General features: G+C 37.0%; 4 protein-coding genes across 5 annotated transcripts; 1 reads left to right on the forward strand and 3 right to left on the reverse strand.

Annotated features, from left to right (window-relative positions):
• Positions 1-5,284: 5,284 nt before the first annotated feature.
• On the reverse strand, positions 5,285-6,782 carry LOC116168784. Of its 2 annotated transcripts, XM_031484765.1 has the most exons (4): positions 6,642-6,776; positions 6,251-6,583; positions 5,795-5,912; positions 5,286-5,744 (listed from the first exon to the last, which is right to left on the reverse strand). In XM_031484765.1, exons 2-4 carry the CDS (start codon positions 6,527-6,529, stop codon positions 5,329-5,331), a joined length of 813 nt encoding a protein of 270 aa, XP_031340625.1. In that variant the 5' UTR covers positions 6,530-6,583; positions 6,642-6,776; the 3' UTR covers positions 5,286-5,328. The 2 variants fall into 2 exon arrangements, with proteins under 2 accessions (XP_031340624.1, XP_031340625.1); XM_031484764.1 differs by having other exon boundaries at positions 5,285-5,744; positions 6,251-6,782.
• A 6,248-nt stretch (positions 6,783-13,030) lies between these two features.
• On the forward strand, positions 13,031-14,684 carry LOC116168577 (NADH dehydrogenase [ubiquinone] 1 alpha subcomplex subunit 9, mitochondrial-like). The gene is made up of 5 exons (XM_031484491.1): positions 13,031-13,176; positions 13,286-13,482; positions 13,529-13,956; positions 14,033-14,194; positions 14,244-14,684. The coding sequence occupies exons 1-5, from the start codon at positions 13,140-13,142 to the stop codon at positions 14,614-14,616; spliced, it is 1,197 nt and encodes a 398-aa protein (XP_031340351.1). The 5' UTR covers positions 13,031-13,139; the 3' UTR covers positions 14,617-14,684.
• A 450-nt stretch (positions 14,685-15,134) lies between these two features.
• On the reverse strand, positions 15,135-18,715 carry LOC116168576 (synembryn-like). The gene is made up of 8 exons (XM_031484490.1): positions 18,600-18,715; positions 18,415-18,551; positions 18,140-18,364; positions 17,917-18,094; positions 16,008-16,352; positions 15,714-15,957; positions 15,448-15,668; positions 15,135-15,399 (listed from the first exon to the last, which is right to left on the reverse strand). The coding sequence occupies exons 1-8, from the start codon at positions 18,675-18,677 to the stop codon at positions 15,226-15,228; spliced, it is 1,602 nt and encodes a 533-aa protein (XP_031340350.1). The 5' UTR covers positions 18,678-18,715; the 3' UTR covers positions 15,135-15,225.
• A 1,703-nt stretch (positions 18,716-20,418) lies between these two features.
• Positions 20,419-22,284, reverse strand: LOC116168969 (serine protease 7-like). Its single transcript, XM_031485000.1, has 4 exons — positions 22,126-22,284; positions 21,866-22,082; positions 21,638-21,813; positions 20,419-21,588 (listed from the first exon to the last, which is right to left on the reverse strand). Exons 1-4 carry the CDS (start codon positions 22,172-22,174, stop codon positions 21,167-21,169), a joined length of 864 nt encoding a protein of 287 aa, XP_031340860.1. The 5' UTR covers positions 22,175-22,284; the 3' UTR covers positions 20,419-21,166.
• Positions 22,285-24,659: the final 2,375 nt, after the last annotated feature.

Consider the following 24,659-nt stretch of genomic DNA (forward strand, 5'->3'; position numbering starts at 1 on the left):
GTTCTTCGCAATAAGTTTTTAGGGATTGTATTGATTAGGAAATAGATCGACTAATATTGGAATATGCATTACGGTAGTCGACAACGGACAACGGAGTCTTTGTCTCAAGAGATGATGTATGTATACCTAGTAAAAACATTTCCAGCTTAGTAAGTGTCTATATTATCAAGAATAAAGCGGTATGGCCGGTATTGAGACACCCATTATTTAATAATGATATTAATTGCTCTAGTTGTTTTCAGGGACGGCCAATTATGACGCACGATTTTCTAGGATTCAGACTAGGGAAATATGACTTGGCGACCGAAAGTCAGATGACCAATTTTAGGTTGTCGTTTCACTTTATGGCAGCTGTCTGTGGCCGCTGTAAACTACCCCAGAAAACACTTCTATCACTAACAATCTTCCATAGCCAGACAACTATATATGGCATGCAATGATTTTGCTATCATCATATTTCTTATCCTCCTTGAAATTTAAGGGTAGTGTACCCCGACCACAGAGGGTTGCCAGAAGTGACTTTATATTCAGTATCTATAGAAGATTTACTTTGTGAATTTTCATGAGCATACGATTAATTGACCTTTTTTGAAATTGTCGTGTACGACAATGACTTAATTTTGACGTAATTCGCCAACTGAAATGTCTTCTTCTCAAGATGCCTGAAATGACAGTCGCACGCTACATTTTCAAAACCAGATAGGTACTCTGAAAACAAAATCAACAAATATTTCGCTGTAAAACAAAAAAAAACTAATCCTGACCTGTTTCAGAGTTGGGAGAAATCTGAATCTCTAGCCGGGTTGCAGAAAAGGTTCGAATAAACACATGATTGGGAATGATGAGAATTTATTTCGAAACACATGAAATAAAAAATTAAAACAAAATTCCTGAAAGGAAGAAAAGCTTGTGTGGAGAAATCACCCCGCACGCAGGCGTTCAACAAATAAAATAAGAAAGTCTTAAAATTACATAGTTTTTTTTAATAATCCTAATAATCTGGTCGTTCAAACGTGAGCGTTCGATGTTCGCGTCTATCGTCGCAGTTCGGAGTGCGCGCTAATGAATTTTATATTTATAAACTTGTAGCGTCGAACGGCGAGCATTTTCGGTTAGGGTATTTTTAGTTTACAGTTTGTTAATGAAAGTGGTAAGAATTTTTGTGTGAAATATTTATGATGGATGAGTATGCATACAAAAGACTTTGACTTTGACACTAATTTGCGCGCCATTATTTTGCAAATTAGTACTATTTTTTTTTATTGGGCTAGAGAGCCTAGTTTTACGTTGATTCCAATAATTATCGAAACACCTCATCCACAATAACATAATCTCCTTCCGCAAGTTTTTTCAAAAACCGTCAATCATAATTGGACTTGGTAACGCCAGCTTCAAAAGAACGTGCCGAAACTAAGGGTTTTTTAACACCTGTCGCATCAACACGTGTTATAGAAATATCTATCGCGTTATTTTAAATAACCGAAAACAAGGTCTGTAGTCTCATTGTTGGGTTTTGGTTTTGAATTACACGCTAGAAATCGGTCGTATTAAGTTACTTATGCAACGTTGCAAATTAAGCGCACCTTGGAAAAAATAACCTGAGTTTACAGAATTCTGCAGTCCTGAAAGTTTCCGAACCAATGAAAATGATCGATTATTGATCTACCATTGAGTGGGTGACTTGGTTTTCAGACAGGGGATTATTTTGCACGAAATTAAGGGATTCTCGGCTAGGTGATTGTATCAGCTAATATATTACCACTTTCAAAAGAATTTTCCTGAAGAATAAAGCTATTGAGGGATGCAAGTAAAGTACTGTAGGTTACAACAAAAAGTAACACTTACCTCAAATTTAGCTACAGCTGTTGTACCTTCACAACGTTGTTGATGTTTTCTATACTTACAAAATGTGCGTTATCTAGCTATGTGCAATTGATAAAATTGAATTTACTAATCACTACTTTGTGAATTACCATTTTTCTTCAAGGACTAGGTTAAATCTCAAATTATTTCATTTCACATGTACAGGACGTTTATATAATTTTTGCACCACAGAAATTGTGGTTTTTTACTCCCAAAATATCAAATTTTTAGCTAAAAAATTAATTTCTTTTCGTGGTACAGTGATAAAACGTCCCGTAAATCGATTTAAAGAATATGGCCTCGGCAGATTCTAGAAAAAATGTAAAGTGCGTCATTCAGGTATTTATTTAGTAAATAAAGTTTCTCTCTCTTTTCTATCTATATAGCTATGATAATGGAGAAAAACTCCGGTGTACGGTACTAACGGACCATCTTGTTTATAAGTGAATCATTGGTTGAAACAATTTCGATAGGGTGTAGACTCGATTCAGGACGACATAAAATCGCGGGAAGATCGGTTGAGGCTGAGGAAACCATAGGACTTCTTGTAGAAGATTTACTGCCGAGTTATTGACGATTGAAAATTACTGTCTGATGGGTATGAAAAACCTGTATGCTCGATGGTTTTTCCCGAAACTTATGCCGGACCATACAACAGAAATGCATGCAGTGGGCTTCTTTCCCAAGAAAGGCAAAAACACAGTCTTTGTCTGGAAAATTAATGGCGATCAATTTTTGGGATTAGATACATAGCAAGTCTTGGATCACTGGACTGGATTGTGAGGGAAATGAACTAATGTGCCCAAGCAATATCAATGGGAAGAATTTAATTTATTCTGTGGGTACATTCAGTTAGTCGTCTCTGACATTTTTGTGCTAACAATAAATATTCACTACCAAAAATATTTCGTTTTATTCTTACCTTATTAGTCGCCTATTCACATCTCGCAAAAAGTCAATTGACCTGCAATTTTTTAACGTGCAAAGTGCAATTTTTTTTACTTATGCTCACTTGGAATTGGAAACCATTTTTTAGATATTCTTAAAGGAGAGAGTTACCATGAATCACTGCTAAAGTTAGACTTTTCTTGAGTCGACGCTTCTCATTAATGGACCTTAACAAATTTCAAATGCAAAAGTGCCTACCTTTTTATAGCAAAACCGCAACAATTAAACACGGTTTACCCATTCTCGCACAAGTAATATAATAAAAATGATTTTAATGCACCACATGCAATAAAAAAATCGTTTAGTCGCTTGTGAGCAAGAGGCGAAGAGTGCACATTCAAATTTGTTTTTGCGATTTTAAAAGCTCTTATGGACACATCATGACCCAAACATGAAATAATTTTTTATTTCTGATCGAATATGACACCAATACCAGGTCTGTAAGTGGTGTAGTTCCGGAACCTTTGTGACAGACAGACAGACGGACCGACAGACAGACATATAAGGAGCGTAAACTGCACTTTTTATTTTTTTGAAAGTGAGAGTGCACTTTACCTTTCTGCATTAATAAACGTTAAAAAATCAACAGTTGTTCTTTAAATGGTAAGGTAATACCTACATGCAGGCATGTAACGTTTTGCAAGCGTTAATTGTCAGTGGGCTTCAAAATGGCTGACGAGTTTACGGACTAATATAGTAGGAGAGTTGGTAGAAACTTTTGGGTAGGTAAGTATTCTCCAATTATGCCCAAATATAAAATTGCGGACATGGCTGAGGAATAGCGGGGCTAAATCAACCCTTATATTTTTAAAGATACGAATTTTTTTTCCAAAAAATGTTCTTGAGGCATTTCGAAATTTTTATTACCTTTAAAGGACGAAAACGTCAATAAGCCCGATCATTTAGTGGGACTTTACACTTTGCCAGGCGCCTTCAAAGTTTGAATGAATGTATTCTGGCCGCCATATAATTATGCATGAACACCCAGCGTACTTTGATCAATTTTGATGAAATTAAATTAACGAGCTCCTAGCGTGTTCATAATTTTGCGATATATATAAAATAAGAAAGGCCCTTTTGACATCTCCGTTAGTTATGACCCATATTCAGTATAACTTTGGCCATATAATACGAATACCATGCTATAGCCATACTCAGGAGCTCGTTTGCTATATTTGTTTGCACATTTATTTCGAAATAATAAACGCTAAAAATTTCAACTTGATACGAATGAATGTAATACGAATAAGCCAGAAAGCGACGGTTTGGTGTTCAGTGGCATCTACCACCAATTGAACACGGGTAGGATATGATGGGTTGATGGTTAAATGATTTACCTGGAAACAGTTTAGACGATCTTCAAAGGCGTCTTTTAGAATCTTGGGAGAGTATACCAAAGCTAGCATCGATTCCTTAATTTCAAGTATGCCCCGTCGAATATCTGAATACATAAGAAATAATTGTGAGGAAGATCAACACATTATTAGTGTCGTTTGAATTTGTTGTAATTGTGTTATGTTGAAATTTTCATCGTTTCTTATTGCGAAATAAAGACAATTTATCCTGAGACTTTCATCAAAAGTGAGGCATATGACGGCCAGTATTAATTCTTTCAAACTTTGAAGGCGCCAGGCAAAGTGTAAGGCTCCACTAAATGATGTGACTTATTCATTTTTTCGCTCTTTAAATATTAAATTTAAAGGTGTAAAAATTTCGATATGCCTCAATAACATTTTTTGAAAAAAAATTCGTATATTTAAAAATATAAGGGTTGATTTAGCCCCGCTATTCCTCACCCAGGTCTGAAATTCTGTGTTAGGGTATTATTGGAGATTCAGCGTGTCTCAAATACCTACCCAAAAATTTCTACCAGCTCTCGGACATAAGCTTACGGACGGGTCAGCTGTGGGATAACGGGTGACTAAAAATGAGTGGCGGTCGAGTGGCCTTTGGAAGTTCAAGTTAAGTACGATTTCCCATGTAAAAATTACAAAGGTGACTCGACAGGAGCTCATTTTTATCTCCTCTCGTCTCGTCACATTAAATCATCCATTTTTGTCTTCAGACTTCAGAGACCTGGCGCCTTGCTAATGTTTTCCTGAGAGACGATAAGGTTCGTGGCGCTTTGGGGTCCTCATCTCGTGTTTAGCCGCTCAAAAAACGTGAACACTGCGGATGCGTAAAATCGTCGAATGATTCAATGGTAAAATACCTACATGATAAAATTTCCCTTATAGTTCAGTGCACTCTCATGTGTCTAACTTTGAAGTCGAGGTGAAAACTCCACTTCCTTCTCTAGTTGTACAAATTACGAATTACCTAGATGGGTGTATGGCATTATTGCGACCCAACCAAGAATTGTAGTTGGAGCATTCAATCAATTCATCTGCCGTTTTAACCCCAGTGTTTTTATCGTAAAAAAATTCTAGTGAAAAAGAAGAGTAGAACATAACGAAAACCTTTACTGAAGTGATTAATATGTACAATCTTTGAAACAATAAGGTACTTTCGCGAAAATTACTGATTTTCTTCACTTTGCAATTTGTTTAACTGCATCCGCAACAGTTCAGTTTGCAGCTGCTCCTGTTTGAGTTTTTCCTCCTCTTGTAACTTCCGCAACTTGTCCACTTCCAACTTTTCATCCTCCCTGTACTTCTTCACCTTTAAAATTTCCAATTTAAGTTGCCACCTCTTACTCAAACGAACTCTCTCCGCGTTTCTATACGTCTCGCACAATTTTCTCCTCTTCGAAAACGCGGCGTTCTGCGTCGAATTGGATTCGCTCAATGCCTGACTACCCTCGTTCACGCTTGCCTGTTGCACATTGTATGATGAACTGCCGATCGGAAGAAATGGATCCAAGATGAGTACAGATTGGTTTTCCAACTCTTTCGCGTCGGAGGGCTCCACCACAAAGTCCATTACCGTGGAATCTACAATTTAAGCGATTAGGATTTAATATTCCATAAAGCTTAAAGTAGACCTTTGAAGGTGTTGTAGGAAAATTCGTTTTTCACGGATATTTCCGGGTTCAGATAAAGCATGTTGATGAATTTGCCTTTTATATTACTCACTCTAGAGAGATTTGATATGTAACGGTTCTAAAATTGAAAATTAAACATTAGAAAGGGCATTTTTTGAAAATTTTAAAGTATACTTGTCCTTGCATTTGTGGCATAAATAAAATGTTTGATTGTAGATGAATAGTGAAAAGTCATTGTAGGTATAATTTGTACATAATGAGAATAATTTCTGGAATTAAGCTTTTTGAAATTATAACTAAGTGTACCTATACCTACTTTAACAAATTTTAATATGTAATGCATATGTCTTTGTCTGGTAAGTTGTAGGTAATTGAAAAATTTGAATTAAATTCAAGCGCTTGCTCTTTTGAAGCGCGAAATTAAGAGTTTAAATTTTGTGCAGGATCTGATCTCACCTTATCGTCCTCAGTTACAAATTCCTTCTTCAACCTCTTTTTCATGTTATGATAGGCATTTCGAAGCTGCAGAACATTTCGGGGTACAATACAGTGCTTCGATTCGTTAAACATTTGAGAAACCGAATACCACGCTTCATTTTTCTCCTTGATCGTCGCCCCGTCCGTCTTTTTCGATTCAATTATATCGAAAAAATTCTCGATGACAATTTTAATTAACCAATCCTTTTCGTTCTCGGTAAAGTTGTTCGCGCGCTCTCTTCTGGTGTCGCTACTCATTATTACGTCACGTATAATAGTTAATTTCGTAACCAATGAGATTATCGCAATTATCTGCAATGGTAAGATTAAACGGCGGCGGCGGCGTCTCAAACTCGACCCAAATATTTACTTTGCTTAAACTTCAAATGAATAGTTCGAGTAAATGCACTTAATCCATCATTTAACTACAAGTTTACGTAAACCGACGGTTTCCTGTCACTTCACTAAATATGGTTGCCGTGAACGCGTTGACTATACGCTTGCGCTTGAACCGGGATTAATATAAAAAGAGGTGGTTTACGATCAGAAAGTCAGCAGCGTAGTTCCATTTTTTTTTCTATAAAAATCTCTCTACGACCTACACGTTGACATTGAATTTTACTTGAAATATCCGTCTTATCAAGTGTTATCTTGTCAACTTGGCAGTTTCGGATAATTCTCTCATTACTTATATTTACTGATCAACTTATTAGTGAATGTTTAGTGCACTTTCACTTAAAAAAAATAAAAAGTGCAATTTTTCACCTTTGATGTCCGTCTGTCTGTATGTCTGTCTGTCTGAGTCACAAAGGCTCCGGAACTACACCACTTACAGACTTGGTACTGGTGTCATTCGATCAGAAATTAAAAATTATTTCATGTTTGTATTCACGTTAAGGCATGAAATGTCCATAAGGGCTATTAATATCGAACAAACAAATTTGAAAGTGCACTCTTCGCCTCTTGCTCACAAGCGGCTTAACGAATTGTGGTAACTATTTTTCCTATGTAGAAATATACTGTAGGTGCCTGAAGCACGCCCTCGGAGTAACAAGCTTCCTACTGACACTTGTAACTTTTTCGGAATCGGACGAGTAGTTGCAACTTTAAGTACATTAGTACATAGAAAACCTACACCAAGGCTCTTCTTAATATACGTCCAAGTGAATAGCTATTATCTGTACTGTAGGTATCTGATTATTAACATTTTCTCACTTGTGAAGAGGGAAAGGGAATTAGAATTAGCGAAAAGCACATAGACAGCACTAAGTCTATATTTGTTTGTGCCGTGTAATGTTACAACCCCTGCAATTCAATATTGCTGTGTGGGTAAAAGAGAATTTTCTTAAAATTACGAAATTTCAAAACGTGAGGGGATTTTATTTTTGTGTGGCAGTTGATAGAGGTTTGCTTGTAGATCAATTAATTATGCATAATTTATTAATGTAACACGCATGTTTAATGCATAATGAACGTTACCACCCTGCACTTAAGTACTGCTATATTGCTTAGCTCAGCTTCGAAACGAGAATATAAGCAATTACAGTGCTACTTGTAAAGATCCATTACCCATCTAAAGACACAAATGTTTTATGTACAATAAAAGTTACTACCCCTACAATTGAATATGACAATGTACTTGCACATAGGTTTTCTTACTAAATTTCAAAGAGGCAAGAGATTTTATTCTCATATTTATCAATTGATTGCTTTGATATTCTATCAAAAACAAAACTGTTTGATGTGCAACAAAGTTACAACCCCCGCCATTGAATATTGCTATATGCAGTTAAAATTAGGAAACGGGAAAACGGAATATTTTGATGTGTCAATTGGAATCACGTAAAATTGTAATTCATGACGATCCTTACTCTTATGTGGTATCTTCTTAAGTAACAAAGAGAAATGAAACTCCAAATCTTCACCACATTAATTTAATAAGGTGCTGACTTATATATGAAAGTATGAAATTAATGTGGTGAAGATTTTCAAGAAGAAGTCTCATTTGTCTTTGTTACTTACGGAATCACATAATTTCAAAAAATCATTTTTTTATAAACCCCGATATTCCCCGTACACAAGTCCACCTTTTGTATAAAGCCACATTAGGGAGTCGTTTTATCCTCTCATTTTTTCTTTAACATTTTTGTATTTTGATCGTCAACCCTGTGTGGGAACGGAGAAAGAATATTTCCACTGCAGAGGCGTACTGCATGCGGTAAGAGTCCGCTAATCAAAAGCATCCCTTATTCACTTTATGCCAGCTGTGCGTGGTGCAGGTACCGATTGTGATGTAATTTAATTAAGAGTAACGTCAAAATGTCTAATGCATAACATGTATAAGTAATGGAAATGCTTACGCAAGATCTGCACAAGGCACGCGTCGGTCTTCCCTAGCTCATCAAAATATAAAAAAAGTATAAATTGTGTACAACTCTTGTACAGATAAAGCGCATGTTTTAAAACTGAAATGGCTTATAGCTTAGTGTAAAGAATAGAATAGTGAGACAACCTCCATCTTAGTGTAAAGCTTACACTATGCTTATAGTAAAAGCAAAGAGTACCCACTCTTTGGTAAAAGGTTGTGTTATACGGTAAGTTAGCATGATATATTCATCGATGTTTTCTTTCTTGTTTAATGATTAATGGGGATATTCACTCGTTAAGTTTTGACATTGCCAATACATTATATTTCTTCCAAACGTCCCTCCCAATCGTCCTTTGTGAGTACCATCCTCCGATAGTCCGATATAGACTGTTCTTGAGATATAAGGAATGATTTATAGCCGACCACGATAAGGAGTCGAGGAGGAGGCTATGGTTGTCAGAAATTAATTCCTACCGTTGAGACCTTTCATTAGAGTACTATGAAGAATAAAACCAGTTCCCCCAAATCCCCTCTTTTGATAAGGAGTGAGAAAGCAGGGAGGTAGTTGGTAGAAAACAGTTCGTTGAGACCTTTAATTCGAATCGAATACCATGAAAGATAAAATTAATTTCGACCCCCTTCCTCTTCCTCCCGGCCAGCTACTGATACCGGAAAGGAATCGCGCAAGACAGTTATAGTTTGTACAAACGAATTCATTTCAGTGAGACCTTTCTTTATAATACCATGAAGCGTAAAACGTGTGTTCACTTCCGCCTCTCTCCCTTTTCAAAATATTTATTTGGTACCACCAATTGCAGCATGCGTATGCAATTTCTTAGGTTGTCGCATGTAAAAGTTATGCGCGTTTTAGGGTCAAAAACAGCATCTCAGGAAATAATTTTGGGCCCCCCCCCGCCCCTGGAGGCTACATATAAAAAATTCCAGGACCCTATGACCATTCCCCTAAAAGTAGTTCAAAACCGCAGAAGTGGGTCCGGACGGACGGACAAAACGCAAACAATAGCATATTTTTTTTAATTCTTAAAAACACCTTCAGTGTCGCATTTTTATTAGTTAACAGTTTTTTTTATTATACCTGAATCACAATCTCCGTTTTAAACACTCAAATGCGTGCGAAAAAGGGCCTTTAAAACACACGTGCTTTAAAGTTGCTAAGTAACGATACTTCAAGTATGACTTTTGAAACTGTCATCTGGATGAAATAAAAAATCCTCTTAGGTCGCTTTCTGTAAATGCAGAACATTTCTTTGGCTTTTGTACCTATCCTTTGGTTGAAGCTTTCACAAACGCGCGTAATTTAGGGTATGCTTCCAAATCTGTTCCACTTTTTAGTCGCAGCATTGCTTTAAAGTTTTGAATGAATTCACCAAAATATAGAAGATTTAAATACCTTTGACATTTCCTTCATATATGCCAGCATTATGGATGCATTTAAGACTGTATTCGTAAGTAACTTCCTATTCATCAATGGAAACAACTTTTCATATTCTTTATAATAAGCTTTACTGGAGTTGGATTTTACACCTACCAACGTTTGTTTAGATTTTACAACAATCGATTGAATGGGCAGTGTATTATCTTTTTCAACAGAAATCGTTTAATTCACAAAGACGATGATTTTTATAAGCAAACGTCAAGTGACATTTCCATGGCAATCGTGAAATTACGAACACCCAGCCCACTTAATTAGACATGTATTCGAGTATAACGTCAATATGACTTCATTGTATTTCCTATTTTTAAATTATACTGCAGGTATAATAAAAAATACTATAAGATACACGTGTATAATTGGTCTTTAAAGCACTTGCAACGTTAAAGGCACTCCGCTTTGCGTCGTGCCCTTAAACTCGTTGCGCGTGCTTTAACGACTTGATTATACACTTGTATCTTAATATACTATTCTAGTCTAATTATTACTTATTAGGCAACAGATTTTCATTACCTAAACAACCCAACCCCAACTTTATATGGTAGGGTAACCCGGAAAGCTGTAAATTCTATCGCGAAAAGATTCCGCTTGCGTGTAAATATTGTAACGTTATTTTTATAAATTCGGGTTCGATTTATATCAATATTTATTAAACAAAACTAAAACAAAGGCGACGTCATGTCTGGAGCATTTCCGTTACAATATTAATGATGGACATACTTTTAACATTTGCCGAGATGAATTTCTTTTTTACTTGTAATTACTTCAAAGTAAAAATTTAAATGTAATATTTCGTACTTTCTTTTTGTTGTTGTTCTATTTGTGGCCCTAAAGTTTTAAGTTAAATATTATAATAGACTGAGTAATTAAGGGAACGAAAATGTTTCCCATGGCAAACTCTGTTTTTCCTACTCTTAATAATACAAACAGTTCTGTATCATGTATATTTGTGAAAGTAAGTACAACGAACCTTGTATCACTGTAAACAGAAAAAAATTGACTTTTAAAAAATGTCACAGTCAACTATGGTTGCCATTTAAAAAATCACTTAATCTGTTTTTCGCTCATATCTAGTAAACTGTGGATTTTTTTCAAAAAACAAAAGCATATTTTAAATAAGCTCTTAAAACGACAACTCTTTCCTCATTTAACCGAATCTGTATGTCTTACAGTTTCCGAGATCCTAATGTTTAAAATGAAAAAAAATTCACCAGGTATATAATATGATGCAGTGATGATACTAAAGTTCGCCTCAACGCTTCAATTTTTTTTTAAGCGTTTTTCATTCGTTCGATCAGTGAATAGTGATTCGTATTTCTAGTAACAAATGATATAGGGATTGACGGTGGGTCACAGCATATTTGTACAAGTACAAGTTTTTCCTTGCTTAGATATTGCCGCTAGAATGTTTTTGTGCACTTTTTGAACAAACTGGTCTACAGTAGAAAAGATCTTTCTACGCATTAAAACGAATTTTGACTTACTTACGATCTAGCATATCTCAATGGTATCTTATATATTGAAGCTGAGTTGTGTAATAAATTAGATTTTAAGTTAGTACTGCAAGAGTTTCAAGAAAAAAAAAGCTAGAAAAAAATTTATTGCATTGTAATGATTCAAAAGATGTTGTTTGCTAGTTAAAATTTTGAATGCATTATTTTTTTGCCAAGAAAATGTTATTTTAAAAAAGTAGATAAATAAAAATATATTTTTAGGTAGGGTAAAACAATAATATTATTTGTACTTTGTGTGAAAATACGGCAAATTCTTATTGCCCTAGTACAGCAAAAATCTCTAATTCGCCCATGTACAATCTCTTCATTAATTAACGGCCTTGAATATGTAAACTCGGTAGTAGAGGTGTTTTCAAACACAGGTATAGTGATACACCTGAAAACCTGCCCCCAATACGTTTACGTGAATTTCTTGATATGGATTACTTATTTACCACCGCTTAATTACCGCTGCCACCATGTTATGTATATTACTTACTTACAACAAAACGTCGCTATTTGACGTTTTATTAAATAACAAATTATTGACGAAATGACGACTAACCTTAAGGTATTCACCGAAAGAGTTTAAAGCTGGATTCACATAAATACGAAATCCGACGATACGGTCATCCGAAATGCTTATGATTGGTCAATAGTTTGAAATCTCAAGCACATTTCAAATTATTGACCAATCATAAGCATTTCGGATGACCGTATCGTCGGATTTCGTATTCATGTGAATCCAGCTTAAGCGGGCTTAGTTTAAATGTAGCTTAATATCCATGGTAACGTATATTGGGACAATGGTTGCCAATGATTTTAAGCTAAGCTTGAATCATGCTAAGCTCAGCCAAAGAATACTTACTAATTATTAGTTACTCTTTGGCTCAGCTTAAATTTTTACGGTGCATACAGTGGCGGATTTGCAGTCTTGGCCGCCCTAGGCCCCAGGCCACGTACCCGCCCCTGTCTTAGTACAAATCATATAGACTACAATAATGAATTTACTTTATTGCCAACTTTTAAATTGATTCAGAAATTGTAATTTAGTTAACTCTTAACTATAACAGCTGCTAACTGCTATAATAGACTCTTGCAGTGAGCAACGACTTTTCACTTTAGAATATTCAGGTACGTACTCTGAGTTTGAGTTATTTTTTGTTATCATCAGTGACGATTGGCCGCCCCTAATCCCTGGCCGCCCTAGGCCCGGGCCTACTGTGCCTTATGGAAAATCCGCCACTGGGTGCATACGGCCATATCTTTTTAACACAACAAAGAGCCGAGCCTTATGTACCTATTCCTTAGTATTTGTGAGCGTTTAAGGGTCTTCCATTTGAATAGGGTGTTCAAACCTTTAATGGAGATTTAGTTTTTAAGCCTTTGAAAGTCGATCTTTGAAAGTCAAGTCTTCGGCTCTTCGCTTTAGTACTAAGAATCCCAGTTTCACCCTACGTAAGAGCCGCCACTGACTTGACAGACAGGAATCGAGATCAATCAAAATGGCGTTTACCCTGTTCTAATTTTGGTTGTAATTTTATAAATTAAAGAATGGCTCTCGTTTTACATAGTGGGGCAAACGTTCTGAGTAAGTAATCCCATTCGTAGACGAGGCCTACACGTTTCTGTACTTGTAAAGCAATTAACTCAGACATAAGTTTGTTATTATGTAACTTAACCTCAAAACTGTATTGCAGAAAAACATACTGGAATTATTAGTATAGCGTACATCCGTACTGCCAATTACTCCGATTTCAACCCCTATAATCTAGCGTCCTTAAAGAGAGGAACAGGCGGACGTTCCAGTTTCAATGGAATCGTCGCTACAGTCTTCGGTGCCTCGGGTTTCATAGGCCGATACGTTTGTAATCGACTGGGTAAGATCGGCACACAGGTATGAGTGCAACGAAACGATGGTGGATACACAGAGAACTTTACAGCTAATCTTACCGTACCGAGGCGATTTTTATCCCATGCAAAGATTGAAGTTGGTCGGCGATCTCGGTCAGGTTTTGTTCCAGCCCTATCATTTATTTGACGAGGAAAGTTTAGACAAAGCAGTTCGCTACTCAAATGTTGTAATAAACTTGGTTGGACGAGACTGGGAGACCAGAAACTTCTCATTCGAGGACGTGCATGTGAAAGGTGCACGAAAAATAGCCGAAGCTGCTCAAAGGGCGGGAGTTAAACGGCTTATTCATGTCTCTTCATTGAATGTGAGCGAGAAGCCCAAAGCTCACGTTTTAGAGGGAGGTTCGAAATTTTTAGCTAGTAAATGGAGAGGTGAAAAGGCAGTGCTAGAAGCATTTCCCTGCGCTACAATAATTAGACCTTCGGATGTCTACGGGCAAGAGGATCGTTTCTTAAGGTGCACATTACTTTGTTCTTATTCGTGATTTGTTTGTCGTAAGAATCCGGTTTTTTAAATTGGATCCTTATTCTAGGTATTACATACATAATTGGAGACGTCAGGTTCATTATATGCCCCTTTGGGAAAATGGGGAAAAAACCATTAAGCAGCCCTTATTTGTAAGTGACCTGGCTGCCGGAATTGTAAATGCAATTAAGGACCCAGATTCGGCAGGTAAAATTTACCAAGCAGTTGGGTAAGTGGCCTACACACCACTTCACTATGATTATTGTATTCATTGGCAGCCCCAAGCGTTACCTACTGTCCGAGTTAGTCGACTGGTTCTATCGAGTCATGAGAAAGGACAAGGAGTGGGGTTATTATCGATACGACATGAAGTACGACCCCATTTTCAAATTAAAAGTCACCTTAACACAAAAACTGTGTCCCAGTTGGCCAGTCGGCCACTTGCATTGGGAAAGGGTGGAGAGAGAATGCATTACTGATACTGTAGAAAGGGGAGTTCCTACCTTAGAGGATTTATGTGTTAATCTTATGCCGATGGAAAATCAAATTCCGTGGGAGTTGAAGCCGTATATATACGGTATTTATCATGGGCGAGATTTGGAAGATTTTGCAGTTAGGCCTGAACCACCTAAGGTTGCCGCATCTATATAAACAATTGTTAATTTAATGTTTTATTTATAAAAATTGTACATTTGGAAGTATATGATTTTTGAGTAGCATTGCAGAGTTTTCTTTTAATGTACACAAAATATAATTTAATAATACATATATTCAAACCTCTGTAACTTATGTAGAATTGGCGATATGGATATAAAGTTTTGGTGGGTATCCGGTCTAACCGGAAACGATTATCTAGAAATTTCAAAATTTAAACGCTACACCTTTTTTTTAAAATTTTTTTGGGTATGGCATACAATTTTACGTCTAATTTATACACGGTTGGTCAGAAAAATAATTAATCGATAGGTAGTTAACAGAAAAACGGTATAAAACTAATTTTGATATTTTTAAGTGGGCGGGGTTTCAGCCAAGGCTTTGCCACCTTGTTTTCATTTAATCAATTAAATTATACATAAGTATTCTGAAATTAATCAAACAATGAAACATCTTTTAAATTGAATAAGCTCTAAATTCACTCATAAATAAGACTCACTACCACGACGAAAAAAGACAATAGGATACATTTATTTATTTTATATTGTTACAGATAAATAACATTAAATAACACAGATAAATATTGTATGGAAACATGAGAACAACTTATTTACTATCATGAATATTTGTGGGTTGATCATTAAGCAATGATTCTTGTAATTGTAAAACATGTTCAATCGGCTGTGGTCTACCATCTTCCCCTATTCTACATGGTTGAACAATCCCCTGACGTGTCAAATTATCCATTAGGTTAACGAGCTGCATCGCCTCGTACTCCTTCTAAAAGTTCACTAATTAATTTGTTTCATTTGAAAGATCAATAGGTACCTGTTCTTCGGTCATATTCGCTGTTGGACTGGGCCGTGGAGGATCATAACAACCGGTGACGGGATTAATCCCGTGCTTATACTCTCTGTATTCCTCAGTATCACTATCTTCACTGTCGGAACTGTAACGTCCCTCAGTTGGTTTTCCTCCTCCTAGCAGACCTCGTTGCGCAAACAACCCGGCTGCATTGCCATAGCCCGTGTACTTAATCATTCGTCCCACTAAAATTGCAGATGGTAATTGCTGCGAGAAATTTAGTTACTTACCGTTTTCCTTGCACAACACAAATAGAAAATCGGCCACAATATCGCGAACATTCGTAATTGGCGTCGTGAGTAAACGACATAAACTGTTCCTCACTGTCCCTCCTTGTTCGGGTCGATTGTGCACATCTTTCAGAGGAGGTAAAATCTTCAACCGTAAATATCTACGAATTATCCTCGAGCTCTTGACAGCCTTTAACAGGACGATCAGTACTGGGGACAGAAGCTCTTGCTGATTTTGTATGGTCTACAATTGCATCGTCAATAACGAATAAAATTCAACCCTTACACAATTACCACTTCATTTCTAAAACGCAACTCTAGAAAATTACACAGCTCCATGACCGCGTTCATATTTTGTTCTTCGTATTGCAAATCCTTCGCCACATTGTCTTCGGCTGGCATAAAAAGCGCCGAATAACATGTAGCCGGCATATTCGTTAGCAAATTCACAACCTGGCTGTGGAGCTCCAGTCGCTTATCTGCACTTTCGGTTTGGATAATTAACAACTTGTGTAGGATGCCTACGAGTTTGACGTAACGAATTTCGTCTTCTTCGTCAACGCTAGACCAAGAGTCTGCTTGGATTGTTAAATTGAAGAGTACTTTTAGTGTTTCGCAAGCCAAATCAGTACCTTGATCCTATAAGAAAAATTTCGCTATTTTATAAACCTTTCACTTAAAGACCTTTTTCATAAAAATTATCAAAGTCCTCGTTTGAGATCGAAGGGACTTCAGCGCATTTTTGTGTGGCAGATCAGTATTCTATTAGCCACTTTCGACTCAACCATCAACAACAGATCTTGTCGAAGGCTACTACATTCACTAACCGCTTCCCACTTTCCTCGTGCACCCGCAATTCGCTTTTAAAGATTTGACTCCACCATCAGTAAGATCGTGTCGGGGGCTACCACATTCCCTTTGACGGTACCCCCTTCCGACGTCCCGTTTACCCGCAATTCGTGTTTGAAGATTTGACTCCACCATCAGGAAGATCGTGTCGGGGGCTACCACATTCCCTTTGACGGTACCCACTTCCGACGTTCGGTTCACCCGCAATTCGCGTTTGAAGATTTGACTCCACCATCAGGAAAATCGTGTCGGGGGCTACCACATTTCCTTTGACGGTACCCCCTTCCGACGTCCCGTTCACCCGCAATTCGCGTTTGAAGATTTGACTCCACCATCAGGAAGATCGTGTCGGGGGCTACCACATTCCCTTTGACGGTACCTCCTTCCGACGTCCCGTTCACCCGCAATTCGCGTTTGAAGATTTGACTCCACCATCAGGAAGATCGTGTCGGGGGCTACCACATTCCTTTTACGGTACCCACTTCCGACGTCCCGTTCACTCGCAATTCACTTCTATTGGCGACACGAGAAAGAGAGACAGCGATTCGAGATTCACGAAACGTTAAACCGCGTGAGTTCGCAACGGAAGGTAAAAGGCGCCTGACTACTTCTCGAAGACGCGCGCGCCGCCTCGCAAAAGGTCGTTAATTTCGCCCCTATGACAAAAAACAAAATTCCGCCACGCAGGAGTTGTGCGCGTTTACAACATCTTTCCGACGACACCAATTTCAAAAGAATCGGACCAAAACTGTAGTAGAAGATAGGAAAAAACTGAAAAACCTTCACGTTAGTATACTACGCTCGAGGATGACGCCCAGATGTCGCCAACCCCACATCATGTAGCCATGTCCCTAAGGTTGACAAAATTCACGGCCCTGTAGATACATGTACACCCGTTGCCTTTCTACAAGAGTTCTTCTACGCGCCCACATTTGCTGCCAGCCAGCCAGCCAGCCAAAGTGAGATTAAAAGCTACTTTTTACAAATAAATTTGCAAAAATGCGCTAAAAAGTAGCCCTATTCAAATATAAAGCGGCCATTACAGCCACCGACAATTTAATCTAAGTGCTTATTCAATGCCTACACCGTCATTTCAAATGGAATGTGCTTAAAATCTGCACTCAATTGGAGTTCAGTTTGTGTTCAAGTCGAATGATTATTGAAACTTGTGATTCTGGATCCTTTCACAAACCAAAACGATTTGCCATATTATGAAGATATAAGAAATAATTTCAAGGTTGAAAATTTCAAAATTTGTCGATTGAAAGATGCACAAGCCGTGATTGTGTATCTCTAGGCTACCTATCAGGTAAGCTTAACTGGGACATGCCCGATTGATAGAGTAGAGCCTTACTGATAACATGTTAACATCAGAGTTGTGGGACTCGCCCTCTGCAATATCCTCCAAGATTTCGATCAAATACGTCAATCCGTGAAGGTCCTCTTTAACTGTAGGACGAGTGTTTCTGCATAACGCGGTAATCAGAAATAGCAGTTTCATGTCGAATGTTTTCACATCATTGGGTAAATGCCTAGAATTGCACTAAAGCTGTGGGTTTCTACCAAAATTTACTCACTTGTACTTTTTAGAACGGTTCATGATACCTTCGAGGCTTCCATTTGTACTGGAAATAGTGGCAGCGACACGACTTTGATAAATAATATTGCATAGACACTTCAGTGATTCTACAATTACAGAGTGGTCGTTGCAATCGTACCGATCGCTCTTTAAATTTCCACGTTCTAGCAACAAATCTAAATCTCCAGCTGTGACTAACTGATCCAATCCGTTCTTTTCACGGCTGCAAACAGATCCGTTTAGACTCTACATTACAACTTTTCCGGGACGCACCTTAAGATTCGTACTGCTGTTAGAGCTGAGATATGTAAATGTGATTTACTGTCGTCACTTATGTACGTAAATAAAGCTCTCCACAGATCCTTGCGGAGGTCTCCGTTAAGTTCTTTGAATGTGAATACAGCTGCATTCTATAAGGCAAAGTTATTATCGGTAAACCACTGAAGCTACCAAATTACATGTTCTATGAAGTTATTTAGGGACTCGCTCACAACATCCAAGTTGCCCGAAATGATTTTCTTAATTTCGGTGTCCATTTTAAAATTTTGAGGTTATAGAAGCCAAATAATAAAACGTCAAAATTAAGAGTGGGTGCATTCAGAAATGGTTATACAACGTGTTCTTTTAAGGCTAGACAAAACGGAGCATGTAAAGTTGCCTATCACAGTGCACATTTTATAACTGTATGCGCGGTAATACCGTTGAGTGAATATTACTCAATGGTAATACTATTATATCATTGAGTAACTAAATTATGTAAGATATAAAGTTACCACCAGATTGCTGATGCCATTGAAGTTGCCAGTTACGAATGATAAAGAGTAAAGACACACATAATTGATATCATAGAATAACAATGGTAATATAAAGGTAAATTGAATAGGTAAGTAGTTGCTTATTCAATGGTAATGTGCATAGCTACAGTTGTTGTCGAAAGACTTGATGCCGTATAGGACCGGGAAAGAATAACCCTACCGCAGAGAATACTGCGTGTCGTAAGAGGCGACTAACCAATTGCAAATATATGGCAACCCCTACTGATTGTAGAGTAGAACAGCTGTTGTGAAAGATTTGTTGTGTCAGTACGAGTGGGCGCGAAAGGCGTAATATTTGACATTGATAGGGCGTGAGGTTGTCCTGATACAGATTTCTGGTGGAATTGTTTGTACATTTCTAACACTCTAAATAGGATTTCTGCCAAGGAAAGACAATTGTAGAACAATTAATAACACTAAATCCTCACCATACTTGCTATATTTAGCGTATTTTTTAAGAAGTAAAAGTGCTATTGTTTGCGTTTTGCCCGTTCGTCCGTCCGGACCCAGTTCTGCGGTTTTGAACTATTTTTAAGGGAATGGTCCTCGAGTCCTGAGATGCTGTTTTTGAATGTAAAGCGTGCATAACTTTTACATGCAACAACCAACTGGTCTCAGAATTAGCATACGCCTGCCTTTAGTGGTGCCAGGTAAAATTTTTGAAGGTGAGGGGGGGCGGGGAGGTGAATACACGTTCTACCCTTCATGGTATTCTAATGAAAGGTCTCACCGAAATGAATGTACAAACTATAACCAGAGACTTGTTACTACACTACTATAACATCCCTGCGCGACTCCTTTCCAAAATCAGTAAGTGGCCGGAGGGAGGAGGGAGTGGGTAGAAATTAATTTTGTCTTTCATGGTATTTCAATTAAAGGTCTCAACAAAAGGAACTGATTTCTATCAATTACCAATTTTCTGACTCCTTTTTAAAAGAGGGGTTTGGGGGTGGAGGGGAAGGAGTGGAACTGGAATTATTCGGTGATATGATATTAAAGGAATGTTTAAATTATATAGACGTATTTAAATTGAAAATTATTTAAATACGTATTAAAATAAACTACATGTTGAAAATTTAATTAAACTTGTAGACCGGATGGGCGACTAACCATATAGTCTTTTAATATTGAACTTTTCAATTTGAATACGTGAATAATTTAAACATTGTTCTCGTTTCACGAATTATACGATTGCGTCTATTTTTTCTTTCCTTCTTTAATCAGATATAGATATATCAAAGAAAGCAATTTTTACCAGACTTCAAAAGTACTGTCAGAATAATCAAAATTAATTCGTAAGTATTTCTTTAATAAAATGTTTGAATCTACTGCACTCCATTCGTAAACTTTAATCACAATCATCAGTTATTGGAACAAGCTAATTTCATTCCTTCATTCTAAAATACTACCTTTGGTATCCTCAACTTTGCTAGGTACAGATTATTGTACCCGTCTCTCAGGGTGTGTTCCATTTCAAATTCAAGTTAATGATGCTTTTTTTATGATTAACCGAGTTGGTAGAATCCATTTGGTAGTTGTTCCTTGATGCAACTCAACGTCAATGAGGCACCGCATTTTATCAAGCTGAGTTTGTTCATCTTGGATGAATTGTGCACTTCTACTGCTGCAAGATTTATTTTATTTTGTAGAAATAAAATAAAATAAAATAAAACCGATCACTTTATTTTGAAGTACTTGAAGAACTTTAATCATGTTTCTTTGATGATGAATTGTTCTAATCGCTCGAAATAAGACATTACTCTGATGAGTGATGACCCATGTAGGGGTGGGAAAGCATAACCTACTGCATATCGTAAAAGGCGATTAGTTAATGGAAGCTTGGCCTAATACAGATGTATTAGATATGGCGATTTAGAGTGGCTTATTAGGAACAATTTGATAGGTACCTATTGATTATAACTTTTTGTCACGATTTGCACTTTTATTACCTAGGTACCTATTACATATTTACATCTCATAAGTAATAAATTTTTTTATGCAAAATTAACAAAGTGTTCAAACATGTCAAGTGTAATACATCAGTGGGACTAAATTTATGAGATGTTATTTAAAATTTTTAAGGACAGTGGAAAAAATTATTTGGCCAGTTAGATATTTCATGTTTCAGCCAACAAGTGGTTGGGTGTTTTTTTTACTGGGGGCAATGCAAACAGTCATTTGCTTAAATTTCTTTTAGTCAAATAGTATAGTTAAGGGCGGATGGTAGCTACAATCCACTCAATCACGTTTGGAGTAATTCTAATACCATCTACTGGCCTATTATAGGTACATGTATCTAGACTATCCGCTGAAAAGAGTACATGTATGACTACACCATCCACGTACCATTGCCCTTTCTCCGATTTGTACATTAAAGGACTGCCTCGTTCTCCAACGCATGCGCTTACTTTGTTGCCTTCTGAGGGCATCGCACACACAAAATCGGACTTAGCAAATTCAACGTTTCCTTTCAAATGAGATTCCGCATCGAAGCATACGTCATCGGAAACTACGTTGAAAACTAGACGTTTTTTTACAACTCCTTGTGAGTTTGAAGCCCCCCATCCGGAAAAGGTTACGGAATCAGGATTCTGTCTGGTGCTACCCATCAAGCAGATGGGTTGAATGAAATCTAAAAAGTAACCGGTAAAACGACCTGGATGTTCTTTATAGTATTTTACCAGTAAACGTAACCTTATCTTCAAGTCTTAATAAGCCAAAGTCGTAGGGCCCATTCTGGGAGATACCATCACGGATATATTCCTCAACGTGCACCACTAATTTGGGAAACGTGCATGCTTGGGAATCGCAACCCACGCCCTCATTGGTCTTGTATTGACCAATTACAACAGTAATACTGTAATACGAGTCGTTAAAGCTCATGGGTATCAACGGAAATTAGTGCTTACGCCTCGGCTCCACAATAAGCGTTGGTCAACACATATCTGTCATTAATTAAAACACCCACACATCTATCGGCAAACTCGTAGTCGTAAGCCAGTTTTGATAGCTTCACATGCACAAGCCAGGGAAATTCATACACAGAAACCGTATCACTCGTGCCATCACTGACCTTTTGGTAACCGCAAGACGTCAAATTCAATATGTTTCCATCACCATCAACAACTGTAAACCAAATTAATTTCCGAACTCTAAAAAAATTACTTACTCGGATTGGCCAACGAGGATGCAATCCCCAGGAAGAGAAATACCAGCATGGCGAAGTTCTTAATTGGAAAGCAATGGAACAGTTCAGTGATTTATAACAATCACTGTAGATATTAATTCCTCTTTCTAGAAATGATAACGCTGATATGCTTGGCCTTCCCTAAGTGTTTATTTATTAGGTATACAAAGAATTATCTTACTTAGTGAGTTTACATATGCGGCGACTTTATCGTTAAGCCATACACGCGTTTCTCAAATGAGATTTCTTTACGTCAACTTTTCCAAACCTCTCGTCCGATTCATGGTGAAGATGTGGGAGATGAGTGCACAATGCTCGAATCTTATCATGTAAAAACCGATGCTTACTTGAGTTAATAAGGAACAGGTTAAAAACATTCACTATGTACACTTGACTTGGCTTTTCGAGCTTCCATTAAGAGTATTTTTGAAACTTCTGAAGTGAGTACCCTTCAGTATGCCAGAGATATTTCTATCCTATCCCTACCCGTTAATTTAAAACATGTTAGAAATCTTTTTTTAACAGGTTAATCTTTTTATCTCAGATGTAATGTTAATCTTTTTCGTTTCCCTCAGGTCAAAGTCATTATCTTCCCAGCGCACATTCGCGTTGGGTGAACTTTTTCATTTCCAGTAACGCTAGAAATTTTTGCACATTGAAAAGTTGCTTGCCATTCTTTATCTTTGTACAATTCTTTACACTTTTCACTTGCAACCAACAGAAGGAAATATCTTTAGGTATACTTTCTTTTGGCATTTTTAAAGATTTTCGTCGGAACACAATAATTGGTTACCGCTATACAGGGTTTAATACTACGTCGTTACACCCGAAAAAGGCAGTTAGAACTAATTAAAACAGCAATTTCCTTATCGGAAAAGGTGAAGAATTAATTCATCAACTAAAGCTACCTACGGGAAAGAAAACAAGGGAAAGCAAAACCCTTCATATAATTAACGGAAAACAAAACTTACGATGCGACGTTCCCTATTCCACTAGCAAACAGCAAAAAATCCCCTTATCGTACTCTGTTGCCTTACATAAACTGGAAGTCGGATTTCCCAGCCGCCGGCATATTCGGCTGGTAAGAAATTATCAGGCTTCCTGACTACACCCTATCCTGAAATTTCAGGAAAATATTCTATCTCTTTCTCCACAAATGTTTCTAGGGTCCCATCTCATGTGATTGACCATGTGTAGATGTAGTAGGAATGTCAGAAGTAGCAGACCTAGTAGTAACTTCTTGGATACCAGAGCTGGGCAGAATACTTTCAAAAAGTATTTGAATACTAAATAGTAAATACTTTACACAAATCAAAGATATTTGAATACTAAATACTTTTACGTCCAGCACAAGCGAATACTAGATACAGATACATTGAAAAGTATTCAAATACTTTAAAAAATAAGTATTCAAATACTTTAGAATGTATTCGAATACTTTCAAAAGTATTCTAATACTATCGAGGTATTCGAATACTATAAAAAGTATTCGAAGACTTTGAAAAGTATTCGAATACAGTAAAAAGTATTCAAATACTTGTCACTCAAATACATTAAAAATTTAAAATAATATACTAGATAAAAGTCTCAATACTATACTTAAAAAATCAAGTTATACTTTGTATGGGGTTAGCTTTTTTTATATTTCTATTGTTATATACAAATTTAAGGGGAGTAAAAGCGTATTATTATTATTATATTATTATATAGGAGGTACCTACCAGGACCTTTCTTATACCAGTTATATCCTTAAGAATACGTGTACCAGTTTTCAAAGCGATCGTATGTCGTGCACATGATACGTACGCCTTTCTGAAATTATTCCTAGCGATTTTGGAACAGATCGAGTTATGACCATCCGTTTGTCCGTGTGCATGATAACTTGTTTAGAAACGTGCGATCGCTTTGAAAATTGGTACACATGGTTTTAAGGATATAAGAAAGGTCCCTATTGTTTTTAAGTTACGTAGACTATCGAGTTCGGTATTCAGTTGTATCGGATTTTTATATTTGATTTTGTGACAATGGAAACTTTCCCTAAACATTTCTAAATTGTTCTCAAACATTTGAATAACTTAAAAGTACTGCCTTTTTTTGAGGCCGGAAAAAAAATTGTCTGAGATCGACCGGGAAAAAACATTTTCTTATAGAATGTGGCCTGTAGAATCCATAATTTCAAACAGTTCCAAGATTGGGCTACTAGTTCAAAAGTTACAGCCCTTTGAATTTTCTTTCGAATTGGTTTCTAGTCTATAACTTTTGATTGAGAAGTCTGATCGAAAAAGTACGAATTGTTTTGGATTCTACGCACCAAAATTAATAAGAAAAAGTGTTTCCCGAGAAATTTTGGTGTAGTCGATTTTTGGTAAAAAAGGAAGGTTATACACTGCCTTTTTTTGAGCCCCGAAAAAAAAATTGTCTCTGATCGACCCGGAAAAAATTTTCTTATAGAATGTGGCCTGTAGAATCCATAATTTCAAACAGTTCCAAGATTGGGCTACTAGTTCAAAAGTTAC

This window comes from Photinus pyralis, unplaced genomic scaffold (assembly GCF_008802855.1).
Source record: "Photinus pyralis isolate 1611_PpyrPB1 unplaced genomic scaffold, Ppyr1.3 Ppyr1.4_LG4, whole genome shotgun sequence".
Taxonomy (NCBI): domain Eukaryota; kingdom Metazoa; phylum Arthropoda; class Insecta; order Coleoptera; family Lampyridae; genus Photinus; species Photinus pyralis.